The sequence below is a fragment of the Pomacea canaliculata genome, linkage group LG5, assembly GCF_003073045.1.
Source record: "Pomacea canaliculata isolate SZHN2017 linkage group LG5, ASM307304v1, whole genome shotgun sequence".
In the NCBI taxonomy this organism is placed as follows: Eukaryota; Metazoa; Mollusca; class Gastropoda; order Architaenioglossa; family Ampullariidae; genus Pomacea; species Pomacea canaliculata.
This window is the reverse complement of record NC_037594.1, coordinates 32,701,372-32,715,987: the sequence shown is the minus strand read 5'-3', so window position 1 is coordinate 32,715,987 and position 14,616 is coordinate 32,701,372. Positions and strand designations below refer to the sequence as shown.

The window sequence follows — 14,616 nt, the reverse complement described above, 5'->3', positions numbered from 1 at the left end:
ATTAAGGCCAATCCACCCACAAGACTTGATGGTTCCTAGGTGGAGGATGCAATGGTGATGATCACAGCAGAGGTGACTAGATTATTGGTGACCGCAGTTATCACCGTTGTGGCATACATGACAACTGTCGACCTCTGACACGCCGCGTTCTTGGTGTCGGTGATTAGTAATTTGGGAAGATGAGTCCCAGCTTGAGAGGAAGTGCGGAATGACACAGGAACTCGATTTAACCTTTGCGTGCCTTAAATCAAATCATATGCCAAGGCCGCGGGCAGGCCGTCGCTTTAGCGGGGCCAGAGCCTTCCTGGGGACCTTGGATAACCAGATATGGTCAGGTCCTTTGAGAAACATTTTATTAACGGCTGAACGTGCTTGCGATGTGATCGACTGGTGCCGTTCCAGAGAAAGAACATCAAAACGAAGAGCAATTTCGGCTCAAAGCGCCACTATCGCCTAGAAGCTCAGGGAAGTCAGACAGTTAATGGACAGGCAAGCAGACTTCTTCAGGAGAAAAAAAAGTCTTGCAAAAATGACCTCCATTGCAGACAAAGGGCACTAAGACTGGGGTGGGTGTGGGGGCAGAGAGCAAATTAGAACCACAGGGCACACTCAGCTTCTTCTCTTGCACAAAGCCTGCTTTCATTTCGTGCAAGAAAATGCCTGTTTCTAACGAGTTCTATTAGATGTTTTTAACCGTTAGAAAGACGCTCAACGTCACGTGTTTCTAATAACAACACAGAAACAGCCTAATATGTCGGCATAATAACATCAGTGGCGAGCTAGGAAAGAGGGCGCCAGAAACTTAGAGTTTTGTTTGTAAAATCTCATAAAATGCGGTCACTACTGACACATGACACTTGGTGGTGCCAGCGACCATTGTCTTGCACAGATTGCCGTTAGAAATCGATGCCGTGGACATCTTCTGTGGAGACTTCATCATGTCTCAAGGCCCAGAGATCGATGTCTTGCTCCTGTGGCGGCATGGTCAAAGCAAAATACAGCTTAGTATATTAGTTTGGAAAATTGTACCTTGCATCCACACAAGCCAGTCGAGTATAGCAAGGGTGATGTCGCCCACTGAGTGAAGGGAGGGACATACTTTTTTTTTCTCTCTCTCTCTTTTCCTTCCCGCTCTCTCCTGTCACAGCTGTGTATGTGCTCACGACTTGGGAAAGTCACGTGTTCGACGCTCAATCTACGGGTCAGTGACTGGAAACCCCCTTTCTCCCCTCTACCACTCCCCTCCCTGTTTTCACAGCAGTGAAGACCTGATTTGTCACTGGAGGTGAAAGATGACAGAAGGAGATGTTAGACTTGTCACATTGAGCCACTTGAGAACTCACTACCTCGACAGCTATACGAAAATTATACCTTTACCTGAGATGGATTTCTGGCTTTTTCTGTGGCATCACCTTTGTTGAAACCGTGGTGGAATATGGACAGTACTGGGTAGATATACTGACAACATTGACTCGATATGATATTGACAGCACAGGATACGTGTGATGTGAACAGTACTGGGTGAAAATGTGACAGTACAGGATACATGTGATGTGAACAATACTGTGTGAAAATGTGACAGTACAGGCTAGATATGGACATGAGTGGACTGAGGAGATGTCGACAGGACTGCTTAGTATGATTGTGACTTATATTCTAGACACAGTCCGGGCAAAGTGCTTTGCCTTGTCGTGGCCTCAACTCAACAGAGTACGAAAGTTGTCTGAAGGATGTTATTTTCCTAGATCAGTGATTTTATTACTCTCCGCCACAGAAACGTTCAGTCAGGTCAGAGGTCAAGATTACACATACATACGTTTACATTGCTAAGGGTTCAGTCAATGGGACAGCCAGGACCATAAATAGGCTTGTCTGTGTACAAACGTGACATCACGAGTTTAACTTTCTAGGCATGCTGATGTTTGTAGGCGTGTATCTCGAGATGTTTGAAAATAATAGTCTTCTACTTAACTTTATCGTCATTGGAAAACCAATTTCACCCTTTTGGACCTTTAAGTGGTGGGTGTGTGAGACAGGTAGTGCACGCAGTTTATTGGGCGAGGAGCGCTTGCTACCGACAGAGATCAGTGTTTACGGCAGGTATTGCCCAGGTAACCAGCCACTGTGTTGTGAAGCAGACAGCTGCTGTAGACCACGAGAGCTGCAGGCTTTGCTGTCTTGGCCACCACTGATGATGCTAGTTGATGTGTAGCGACTAGAGCAGACAGTGAGAGGCTGACCAGATTTCCTATGGATTGGAGGAAAGACTGGGGTGGAGGGACTCCTCCTGTCTAGATGCTGATAGACATTGTCGCTTTCTCTCGTCTTTCAGCCCAGCATTGATCCACAGACGCGGCGAACAATGCCAGACACAGGTGGTGCGGAGTTGGAGGGAGTTGGGGGAGATGGCTTTCAAGGGCCGTAATGTGGGTTTCCAGGCAGGGAATATGGTTACACCCTTCCGCGGAGTCCAAGAGGCTATAACAGCAATAATGCCCGCTCGCCCTCCAGAGGTCACCCCCATCTCACTAATCTGGAACCGTGATAGACGTCTGGAGCGATGTCGGCCTCTTATAATATTAGTCTCCCCCATCCGCTGCCACCCACCACTCCTGTCATCAAGTTGACGAGGTAGCGGTGAGACGCAAATTGTCCTGTTCCTGAGGTTGAGTGTACTTCGGTCAGCTGGTGGGTTCAGTGGAAGGTTGCTACATTTTCCACGAATAGTACCTGAAGATATTCGTGAAGTTGATGTATTTTCAAGGTTCCTGATGACACCTGTGAGGACTGAAAATAATGGTGTCCCCCTATACCCAGGTGGCTGTTAAGAACAAAATGTGCGGATAATTAAAAGTCTTGATTACAGAACTGGTTTTGTGTCTCGCGCTAGTAATGGGTCACTTAACATTGTTGTTTTCTGTATTTAGAGTATTCTTGTGTATAATAAATAGGTGTGTGGCAACACCAAGATGCCGATAGTCTTAATGGGGAGTTGTACGAAGATGTACGGCTGGGAGTTAACCTCTGCCGCCTGAGGTCCTAAGGATCAAGTAGGTGAGACCGAAGCCAGGAGTGGAAGTGTTGTCAGACCGGTGTCTAGCAGTGGCGGGTACATCAGCAGAAGCCCTGTCGCAGCAGCCGAGCTGACTGGAGGTGGAGGATGACACCTACGGCTGCAGCGTCTCACTAGCAGCTACATCACTTCCTTGCGTGACTCGCTTGAGTGCTGGGCCACAAAATCTCTCTGCAGTCGGCGGCTGTAATTCGGGGTGGGTGGAGGGGACGAAGGGTCGGGGTGGGTGGAGGGGACGAAGGGTTGGGGTGTGTGTGGGGGGACAGCTCGCGGCGCTGTCTGCAAGGTCAGACTCGGGCCTGAGATGGGGAAACAGCGAAGCAGCTGCTGGGCATGAGAAAGAGGCCCGCTAACACAGTGCTAAGACAATTCGCTTGTCAACACTCCAGTTGAGGACCAGAAGGTCTGTGTTATCATCATCACCCTCCACACAAATGGTCCAAACTGTGACGTCACTTTTGTACACAGTTATAAATAACATATGGTCGTATATCTCACTGGCTGAGGCGCTCACGATGTTATGTATTCATGTATAACCTGTGTAGGTGGTGCTGACCGCTGTTTGTGCATGGCGGTGTTTGTAGTGAATCTCCAGAGCGGAAAGGGTGTTTTCATGATTCAGGTATAGGAAAACTATATCTTGCGGTAAACTTTACCCAATTATTGGGAAAACATGTTCCCCATTAATCCTTTAACTGTTCTCATGTTAACCGCAAAGATCATAACATGATTCACCTCGCGCACTAGGTAATTGGAGGTCTCACAAAATTTGAGTACAGCACTAGGTAATTGTAGTGTCGCTCAAATCTCCAACATGACACATTATTTGTATCTTTAAGGATACGCAGTTTGCCGTTTTATGGGTGATGATGTAAAGGTCCTCGAAATCTATTTCCATCGGTATCCACCACTTACCGGGACGAAAGTACTGGGTTGTTTTCCAACAATTGCCCAGACACGAAAGCCACACGAGTTTTATAGTTACGACAGAGACCTTTTATGGCAGATCCTTGGTGAGGGTCGTGTCCCGGGCAGTGGTGGCTCTTTGCCTGTTGATGAGGACGTCACATCCGCGTCGAGAAGTTGTCCAGCGCCCAGCGGGAAACGAGTATCGACCCCAATACCCACCGCAATTAGCAGGCTGCTCACTCGACCATGAGTGGTTCACACCGCCAAGCGCAAAGTGGACACAACGGCCGGACACGCCAGTGGAGAGCCCCGGAGAACCGACTGCCTCAGCACAACATAGGCGAGTGGTCTTGGTCAGGGATGATGGTGATTTTAGTCAGGGATGTTAGTACTGGTCAGAGATATTGGTTAGCGTGTTAGTATTGATGCCAGAATGGATGTATTTCCGCTTGATGAGCTTCACTGCTCCACAAGAGCAGGTGGGGGAAAATAAACCATTCCAGTTCAAATATCAGAAAAAATATAGAGAAGTAAAGGGGGCTGAAAGTAAAATGAAATAAACATAAGGATGTCTTTCCCATTCCGCTACACAGCTCACAAAAACCCACTCAACCACTCAGCCATGCTGATGTGACAGGAAGACGGGTATCCTCCAAGACCATCCTGTCTGAGAATGGCAATGAAAAAATACGGTTTCATTTCTTCATCTTTGCTTTCCTAAGTGGCCCAGTAGCCATGCAATTTTTTTGCCCTACATGATTTTAATTCCATCAGTTTGTATTGGTGGTTTTTTTCTTTGGCCCCCCAAATTATGGAAATTTCAATGTTTTATATCACATCTGCACCGTAATTTGTGATTGGACCAGCACAGCCCGACAGACAGGGCTAGTGGTCCGGAAGAGAGATGCTGCTTTGCTTTCAGGGCATTCATTTTGAGAGCAGAAAATATTAGTCGTGACGTGAACAGCCGCTATTTCGAGAAGCTGAGCAAGGAAAAAACTGAAAGTTTAAACGAGACACCAAATTGCTGCCTGCGGATAAAATAAGTGCTATGTATCTGAGACAATAAATTTGGACATTTTTTTAGAAAGCTTGTGTCTTCTCTCTTTAAAAAAAAAAAAAAAAAAAAAAAAGCGCTATTCACCCGAGACAATAAATTTCGTGATTCTGGTGGGGCTCAAGCCCACAGCCACGCAGGGGAAAGTGGAAGGATGCCGGCCTGGAGAGAATTCCAGCCTCAAGGCTTTTGCAGCTTTTCTAGTTTTTCCTGAGAAGAAAATGACCTGAATATTCTCCCAAGATCCTGCCTTAAAGTATGTAACGTCTCTGACAAGAAAGAACATGCATCTTGGCTTTGGGATAAATAGTTGTGACAGGCTTTATGTCCGCTTTAATCAGTATCTTCACTTTGAAGTCAATCAAGCTCTTCAGAGTAGGGAGTCGTGTCTGAGAATTTTCTTACATGTTTGAGCAGTACCTGCGTTGCTCACATAGTACTTAATAAGAAATAAAAATAAAAGGGGTTTTAATTTAAAAAAGTGAAATAAAAGGGAAGACCGCGGAGGAATGGAGTTGAAGTCCAGGGTTTCAGCAATGAATGGAGGGATTGACAAGTCGCTGTAACAAGAAACATGAAGCTGGGAGATGGCTTTCAACGGGGCACAGTCGCATCGTCAGCAGATGATAACCCTGACCACCACGCCGATAATTCCCTAAGTTCTCAAGAGTGAAATTGCAACACAATGTGTTTGTGCATCGATTCTGGGGCTTAACAAGATATTAGGGAGGGCGTGTGAAGATTCCGAGTAGAAAATAGCAGATTTATATGAAAAGGTCTAGAGCAGTACATATTGCCTCCAGGAGAAATCAATCTCGGCTTGTCAGCCAGTTTCCGCAATTCCCAGGCCCATCCTGACATTTTGCTTTTCCTTTATTTTTTGGTCGTTAACTGTTATGAATGTGGGGCTTAATGTCTGTAAGTGAGTACACGCGAGTACACGTGCGTTCATGCCTGTTCGTCTCGTGCATGTGAAAGTGTGTCTCGGTGTTAACTTACTTTTCTCCGTGTGCTAAGTGATTACAATTAGTACATAAGATTTTGCTATGATGAGAGGCATTCCTTTCACGGCTGTTACCGACAAAAATTTGGCTTCATTCGTCATTTTTTCTGTCAGTTGTCCATGTATTAATCAACGGTCGTTATCGTCTGATAACTTATCAGTAGCATAAGTAATTTTTTACTGTGTTTTCTTGAACTACAAATGAAAGGTGGTGTCATTGTAAACCAGGGCTTATAGCTGAAGGAGAGAGAGAGCTTTAATATTCTTCGATGAAAATGCACAAAAACGAGGCGGCCTTTGATGTTGGTGATAAGAACATTATTGCTGTGACAGTATTGTAATCACTTGAAATATCGCTGTCGTTAGATGACAGCTGGATAACTATAAACTAGGCAAGCCTTTCTCAGCGGCGGACATGGACTGCATCTCGATATTTTGTTAGACATGAGTGAGTGAAAGAAGAATTATTAATCAGTAATGTGTTGCAGCTAAGTAAATGTAGCAAAGAACACGATGTTTGTTCACACAGACAGGCAAGCAGGCAAGTAAGGAGTTCTAGGCAGACCGCTTATTTTTGTGAAGGAAGGTATAAAGTTCAAAAGAGCAGTGTTATTCATCCTCGTCATCGTTTATTTGGTGTAATTTTCATATCATCCATCAGCACTGTCCAGATTATGTTAGGGCATACATCTCTTTTCAACCTTTTCAAAAGCGCAACGGGAAGTCGAGCTATTATTCATCTAACAACAAAAATTGTGTGGTGCGTCAGTCGGAGAACTGGAGTTAAGATGTTTCCAGTGAATACGGGAGGGAGGCAGGGACGGAGGGAGAGCGCATGATCAAAGTGAACCTGTCAACTGCCGGCGTGCACGTGCAATTCCTTGCTGTCCAATAGAATCACAAGGGTCCAGGTCTGCGAGCACCAACATCAGGTGTTTCAGTGATACAGCAGCATTTGTGATTTGATTGCTGCTCTACGATGGTCCTCCTGAAAGTAACTTTGTAACCCAAAATCAAAACGACCAACAAGTTGCTGTAAATATCGAAATCTGGTCGTATATGTATGTGCACCGGAAGTGTACTATCGCCTTATTGGCCATCAAACTACCCTTTCACGCTAAGGAAGATGGGCCTTCGTTTTAAAAAGCCAGCAGATGAGCTTCTGATGAAGGTCTAGTGAGATGCCACTTGTCCATTTACAGTTGGATCTTGAGCCAAGAGCTGATGTGATGTAACAGCCAGCACACAGCAGGATTGGCCAGCTGACTGCATTCATCGAAATGGCGAGAGCAGAGCTGAGGTAGTCCACAGAACACAAGGCCATTTCTACATCTTTGGTTTGGATCGCTGTTGGTCTTTCCATATAATCACTAATAAAGAGGCTGGTCGAAGTTTTCCCGAGAAAGTGGGCAGTGAAATGAGCAGATGGCCAAATTGCTGTCCATCCACAAATGTCTCGATTTTCTGTATGGTGGTGTTAATGTGTGGAACATACGGGTATACAATGTCTTTTCTACCCTGATATACAAATATCCACTCACGAGTATTGTCTCTGTGTTGGCTATTTTAGGAAACAGCAGGTTTCTGTCATCTCCACCCTTCCCGGAGGTTAAAAAGATCCGGCAGTAAGAGGGAAATATTTTGATAAAATCTTCCTGAACAAAAATCTGAACATGTCAGATGTTTAAGTTAATATTTCAACTTGCGAAAGTCCCTTTCCAGGGAATATTGCTCTCAGGTATTCCCAATAACGCATTAAATAAATGCAATCGGCCGCTCTCTGTCTGTAATACATGTTGGATACTGTAGGTGTCCCGTAGCATGTCTGGCAAGAAGCTAGCTACTGTCCTGTTAGCTACCTCGTCACTACCATTTCTGCGTGAGGTCCCGATGAGTTCTGTGTTTCCTTTTGTAAGTCGTGTTAGTGACTTTGTCTCTAACCACTTCTTCAGGCCAGTCAGTAGCATCATGATGTAGGGCGGCAAGATGGTCAGGGTCTTCACGTAACAGGAGTACATGGTGTTGTACTCGGCCGTTGCCGTGGTCGTCGTCTTGTCGAGTGCTCCTGTCGACACCCCGCAGCATGTTCGGGTCTTCAACAACGACTAACTTGTATCACTTCCCCATGTCTTGCAATATGTCGGCTGCTGTATCCGCTCTGACACGCCTGGTGACGTCAGCAGCAGCAACAGCAGAGGGCGAGGAGGGTTAGGCGGAAGTGCTTGCTGTAGCAGAAGTACAGGATGAGGTGCAGGGCATAGTGCAGGAAGAAGAGCACAGTGAAGAGGTTGTGCAGCGCGGCGAACACGCGCGTCTCGGAGTCGAGCCATGCGGGCAGGACGCGGGCCAGCAGCTCCAGCAGGCACAGGGGCGTGGAGAAGGCGGCGTACATGGCCATGAGGAGGATCAGCAGGCGGGACAGCGCCGTCTCCTCCTTCATGCGCCGAGCCATGGCTGCGGCCGAGGTGTGCTTGACGGCCGTGTAGCGGCGGGCCAGGGCCGGGCCGCGCGTGCGGAGGGCCAGGGTCAGGCCAGTCACCAGCATCATGACGTAGGGCAGGAAGATGGTGAGGGTCTTCACGTACCAGAAGTACATGGTGTTGTACTCGGCCGTCGCCGTGGACGCCGTCTTGACGGCGGCCAGGGCCGTGGCGTTGGTGCGCTTGTCGAAGTGCTCGGCCGAGTGGTACTCCCAGAAGCGCGGCAGGGCGCTGACCAGCCCCACGCAGAACACCATGACCACCACCACCGCCGTCTGCGTGGGCGTGCACAGCACGCTGGCGCGCGTGGCAGACACGGTGAGCGCGCGCTCGAAGGCCATCATGACGATGAGCCAGATGGCGGTGTACCAAAACCAGTCTCGGCAGCTGAGGGCGTAGGGCTGGGCGCGGATCAACGCCTCGTACACGCCCACGTAGTGCTGCGCAGCCAACACCGAGGTGGTTGCTAGGAGCAGCAGTGAGGCCAGGCACAGGCCCAGCAGGTAGATGTCGAGCGAGGCACGGGTGTGCTGCTGACACAGGACCACCACGCTGGTCACCTGCGTAGCCAGGGCAAAGGTCACGACGACCGGAAGGGCAAGGAAGGAGAAGTAGTCGCTGATCTCCGTCCAGTACGGCTCGGGGTCGACGCTGGAGTTGCCGCTGCCCTGCCCCAGCCCGATCGTACACGCCGAGTGGCGGGTGAGGCAGGGGCGCAAGGGCGGCACCAGGTACGGGTAGATGTTGTCCGGGTACAGCTCAAAACGGATACGCATCCTGACGGCATTGGCTAGAGCTCTGTTCAGGAAGCTGCCTGAAAAAAAAGGACAAGCCATCTTTGTTTAATCGAGATGCTTGAAGGAGTCAAAGCACGTAAAATGAAAATCTCCTTTGGTGGGAGGGTGGGATCAAAAGCAAATGCTAGTTCGTTTTTGTTTGTGTTTTCTTCTTTGGATTTCCTTTTCAGCTACTACAAGTTTTTATTTGTTTGTTGAGGGAGACAATCTTCCGAAATGCGGTATTTTTCTATCTGTTGGACGTCAGACTGCATTTTAAAAATTGCTGCACACAGAAAACATCTTTGTGTGTGCGGTCAGAGTATATTATTTATTACTACAATCATGCCATTTTGTGTCTACCTACTTAGCTAATGGAAGGACATTTAGAATGGTCTACTAGACCATAATGACAGGATGTTGGCTAGGACCGAAGGATATTTACAGTTAGCGGATGTGGAGGGCATCCGTGCTCTGCTCCCTTCTGTGTCAGCCCCTAAAGCTGCCCGCATCGAACTCTGTAATTAACCTGTTCAAATCAGAACCCGAGGAGATTTCAGGGGATGCAACTGTTAGCTCACACGAGAGAGAGAGCCGCGTGTTCCCCTTCCATTTAAAATTGCTACAGAAACTGAGATCAGATGTTTATTCCGCTGGTATTTTTTTTTTTTTAATCGGAATATCGTTCAACAACATTAAGCATCACTAGAGAGTTGGCTTCTTCACAGGAACTGCTGAACTGCTTGCTTACAAGTCAAGAGGGTTAGGGGTGAAGGAGCTGCGCGGCCATCTTGTCTGGTCACTGGACTTTTATATTTACCTCCACTAGTCATAGTCAAACACAAGGCAGAATAAAATGAACTGTGTTCACAGTTGAAAGCTGTCATCACAGATACAAGGGACACAGACACTGATTATTGATAGTTTTTACTTCGTAAGCAGCTGTCATCAGGAACAAGGAGGAGACTAAGGAACTTTCGATACTATTAAGATTCCACTCACATCTCAGCCTCATTTGGAAGATTTCAAAAATCTGTAGTCGATCTTATTTACTTCCCAGTAGAGTTTTGCGTATGTATTGTAGTAGTACAGCAGTAATATAGTGACTAAGTTAATAAAATCACATCACGATCAGAGCATTACTAAACCAGCTGTAATTAACGACAGAACATTTTAAAATAAAACAACTTGACATTTGTTGTAACGGATGTAAAGGAATGAGTTTTGTCGTTTGAGACTGTTTCTTGTGAGAAATACTAAAGACCTAAGATGGGTTACAAGGGTTCGTATTGCATATTCCCGACCTTTTTTTGTCTTTTTTTTTTAAAGCACGCATTAAAGTTCCCGTATGTTCACTCTAAGAAAGTTGTGTCCCCTTTTGTAGAGGGACAGGAGAAGGGTATAATCAAGCAACTCAGACCTGCAAGGCTTCCTACCATGTCTCTTTTTATCCTATTTTTTCTTAGGTCTCTTATCAACATTCCTTAGGAGCAAAGGTAGTGTGGACTAAAAGTTGCTGAGATGTCAAACTGCAAAACAAAGGTAGTGACAATAAGAAAGCAAGAAATTAATACTTTACGGTTTGAATGCCGCGTAGCTTATGAGCGAGGAGCAAATGCTGGAGGAACAGGCGTTGAGTCTCCCACGTCCGACACATTGGGAATCTGGAGTGGCACGTGATTGTCCCACGTGACTGAACCGCAGTCCTCACCTTCTCCCTTGTTGTGGAAGTCCTCGAAACTTTCGAATACAAACTTGTATCGCAGAACAGGTTTTTTTTTTTTTTTGTTTGCTTCTTTTCTTTAGAAATGCTTGGGGATGCCCAGAACGCCAGGACGGCTGATTTCCAGTGGGGTCAGGGGATTGTCCTCTTCCTTCCCATCCTCCCTGCAAGCCGTCAGTGCGCGGCGTCAGACGAGCAAAGGTGTCAGACGTGATCACAATCCGAGGCTTGGCGCTGCAAACGAGGCAAGCTATTACCCTGACCTGTGGGGCCTGGTCGGAGCACGAGGGTCCCCCCCGAGTGTAGGATGGCGGCACAGCGACTGAAGGAGTCGGCACCTGGTGTGGTGTGTGTGTGGAACTCCCCGCTGTCCTCCTGCTCTCGCCGCCTCTTTCCACGCTGCCTTCCTCCTGCCTTCTGGGCCGCCTGGCATCTCGTGTGGAGAGCTATTGATTGCCAATGAAGTTTTCTAGCGCACGGCCTATACTATAGTGATGCTTCAGATTGCGCCCACAGGACCGGGGGTTAGGGGGCGGGGAAGCAGGAGACTGAGAAAAGTCTATGTGAGAGAGAGAGAGACGCTCGGATTATTGGAAAAAGCATCTTCATTTCTTATGTTCCTTAAAAGACTTTACACGATTTTGAGTATACATCCACTACTCTAGCTGCGGGTTTTTTTTTCTTAGAGAAAAATCTATTTTATACCCCTCTCGCTGCTTGCCTCTAGTATGGTCACGTGATACCACTATGAGCGCTTGTTTCCTTGATTGGGGAGAGGGGGGAAGAAAAAAAAAATCAACGAAACTTATCTATTAGAAAGTGCATGGCGCTGCTTCTTCCGCCATCGCTGACCTTTCTTCTACTCCAGTTGTCTTCTTAAGTAAATGAAATCAATAAAACATAGCGCATGTACTGGCTTTGGCCTCAACAGAAACAAGTATCATTCTTGCCAGCATCCATGCTGCTACAAACGTCGAGGCGAGCCATGCTGTCGGAAGCGAGGGAACCATTCTGCTGCTGGATGCTTGGCGAGCTGTGGTGTTGCTGAAGACGAGGCCAGCAAGACTGTTTACTACACATGTACCTCCAGCTGCATTCTTACAGTTAATCCGCAGCGACGCTTGATACTTGAGACTTGGTGCGTAGGGGCTAACACTTGGTACTTGACCTTTGACATTTGATAGAGACGAGTGCGAATGTTTATGGGATGTATGATTTAGGTGGTTTTTGGGGTTGGTTTTGGCGTTTTGTATTGATTGTATAGTGGTGCTTCTGAATGATTTTATTTATTATTGTTATGTCTGGTCGTAATCGTCGTCATCATCACCATCATTATCACCATTACCACCAATAAAGGCAATAGTATTGAGACTAGAGGATTGTCTGTTGTCGTTTGTGTCATTGTAAACCAATCTTATAGCTGAGAATTGGTCGCTATCTGTCCACCCATATTTTTGACGGTTTTCTGGCTGGCAGAGAATTTTTTTTTATTTAAAAACCAAACAAACAAGCAAAAGGCTACTGGATTAAATATGGCGATCTTTGCGGCCACATCAAATCAACACGAAACATGGCAATTTTTCTGACCACTTGTAAACAAACTAGTGTGCAGGTCACCGGACCTGCTTGTGTGGAACGTGCTGGGTGAACATGTTTGAGAGGGATCATTCCGCTCTTCAATGACAAGAAGCATAACCCATGTTTATGTCACCCATCCATGACCGCCATGAATCATTTCATGTCTGATGTCTGTTAATGTCAACGTCTGATTATACAGCTCTTCACTGATATCACTTCTTTGTGCGCATAAACTCACATTGCCATTGGCATTATGAAGCTCCTATGACTAAGATGACCTTCATTTGATACTGTATTTTCTGTGTAGTGGAATTCTGCGAAGCTGGAATTATGTAGCGGAACAGCAAAAAGTATGTGAGATAGGAGAAGACATGTCAGCTTTTTATGATATTGTTGTTTTGAAAAAAAACTAGATCGGATGAGCGTTTCAGGATTGAGGACAAAAGCCTGCCGGATTGAATGTAAAAAGCCGGGTGTTTGTCGGAGTTGTAATAAAGCTGTCGAAGGTCCCCGGATGTTAAGAAGCCCGCCACAGCCCTCGGAGGTGGCAAAAGTGCGGAGCGACGTCAGAGCTGGAGAAATCGCCATCACAATTCAGAATCACGGGGGTAATCCACTTTGCTCGTCTGCTCAATCAAATTAAAGCAGCGGTGACACTTACCTTCTCAGCTGTGAAGCCCTACTCCCCGGGCGCTGGAACTCCTCCCGTTGTCCCCCCAGGCTGCTGTTGCCAGTCGCCAGTGTTGGAGGCAGCCGTCATCATGGGCAGCGGAACAAGTGTTGTCAGGGCTGGCATCACCCCGGTCTGGCCGTGGCCACCCCACTGATCGATACGTGACTCCTCCACTGACATTCGGGCCCCTTTTCAGCAGGTCATCCACCCGCCTGGCACCACCACACGTCCCCACGTCAGCCCCTTCACGACTGGTGAGCAGCTCTCGCCCTCGGTGTAACCAGTCACCGGTGTGTTTAATGTGATTTCACACCACCACGTACTACTTTCTACCACCACCACAGCCGCCACCACCACCATTATCACCATCGTCGTCGTCATGTATCGTTTTCGGTCCGATGATGATACGGTGTCGTGTGCAGAAGAGCTTGAAGTTCTCGCACAGCACATACCCACCTACGGAAAAGCACGCGCATGAACACAGGCCTGATGGTGGTTCTCTGACTGGCAGGAAGCAGCCTGCAAATAAATGTTTACACACCGTTGTTTAGGAGCGTTTCTCTGTGTCGCCATTAAAATGTTTTCCTTACCAGTGAGGCCCGCATAGGCATGCACGTGCCGTCCGATGCAATCTTCCAAATAAACCCTCCCTGGCACACAAGGACTGTAGTTTATACAACAGGCAACAGTAAGTTATGTCTGCCTGCTCCCATTCCATCTCTTACTTGTTAAGGTTCTGGCACTTCACACAAAGCGAGTATTGACGATCAAAAAGGAATATGCCGAGTTTTAGTTAAAGAATGATGCTATGTCATAGAGACGCGCACTTTTTCGCTCCATGGTGTGCGTGTGTGTAGATAAATAATAAGATTTATAAAGAAAAAGATAATAGACATAGACAAATTGAGAGATTTCTAAAAATTATTGCTTTGTGTCTATTTTCTCTTTTTTTTTTCCTTAGCTCTCATTTATCTGTTTTTAGAGGGAAAGTAAAGATATTCTCAAGGAAAAAGTTCTTGTCAAATACGATTTTGCCTAATTGCTGGAGACATCCCGGGAGTGCAATGTGTGTTGGTGTCATGAAAGTAGTTGTTGTAGCACATCCTTTGTCAGCCATAGTCATAGCTGGCGTTCAGTGCTGCTTCCTCTCACCGCTGTCACCTCATCATCAATCATTGTGAATTTTGATAAGTCATGTGAGATATCAGAGAAAACTTGAAACAATAGTAGTTAACCGATTCTTAATAAATAGTGTGTAATTAACTGTTGAACAAGAATAATAAATAATGGAGGAAGTAGAAATAGCTGAGGCTTCCAAAAAAAAAAAAAAGAGAGAGAGAGAGA

General features: G+C 46.7%; 2 protein-coding genes across 6 annotated transcripts in view; one reads left to right on the top strand and one right to left on the bottom strand.

The window, feature by feature from the left end:
• Positions 1–14,616, top strand: part of LOC112563883 (uncharacterized protein C20orf194-like) — a 63,369-nt gene that overhangs the window by 17,684 nt on the left and 31,069 nt on the right. The window lies entirely within an intron of this gene.
• On the bottom strand, positions 6,655–14,395 carry LOC112563885 (FMRFamide receptor-like). Of its 5 annotated transcripts, none has more exons than XM_025238321.1 (2): positions 13,261–14,395; positions 6,655–9,336 (listed from the first exon to the last, which is right to left on the bottom strand). In XM_025238321.1, exon 2 carries the CDS (start codon positions 9,296–9,298, stop codon positions 8,219–8,221), a length of 1,080 nt encoding a protein of 359 aa, XP_025094106.1. In that variant the 5' UTR covers positions 9,299–9,336; positions 13,261–14,395; the 3' UTR covers positions 6,655–8,218. The 5 variants fall into 5 exon arrangements, with proteins under 5 accessions (XP_025094106.1, XP_025094107.1, XP_025094108.1 ...); XM_025238322.1 differs by lacking the exon at positions 13,261–14,395 and adding an exon at positions 10,873–12,237; XM_025238323.1 differs by lacking the exon at positions 13,261–14,395 and adding an exon at positions 10,878–12,237 and having other exon boundaries at positions 6,655–9,332.

Excerpts from the sequence above, each read along its gene's own strand:
- LOC112563885 (XM_025238319.1), bottom strand. The coding sequence starts at position 9,810 with ATGCGGGCAGCTTTAGGGGCTGACACAGAAGGGAGCAGAGCACGGATG. Across the intron at positions 9,337-9,743 it reads GCCCTCCACATCCGCTAACT|GCAGCTTCCTGAACAGAGCT; the intron begins GTAAATATCCTT and ends CTTTTTTTTCAG.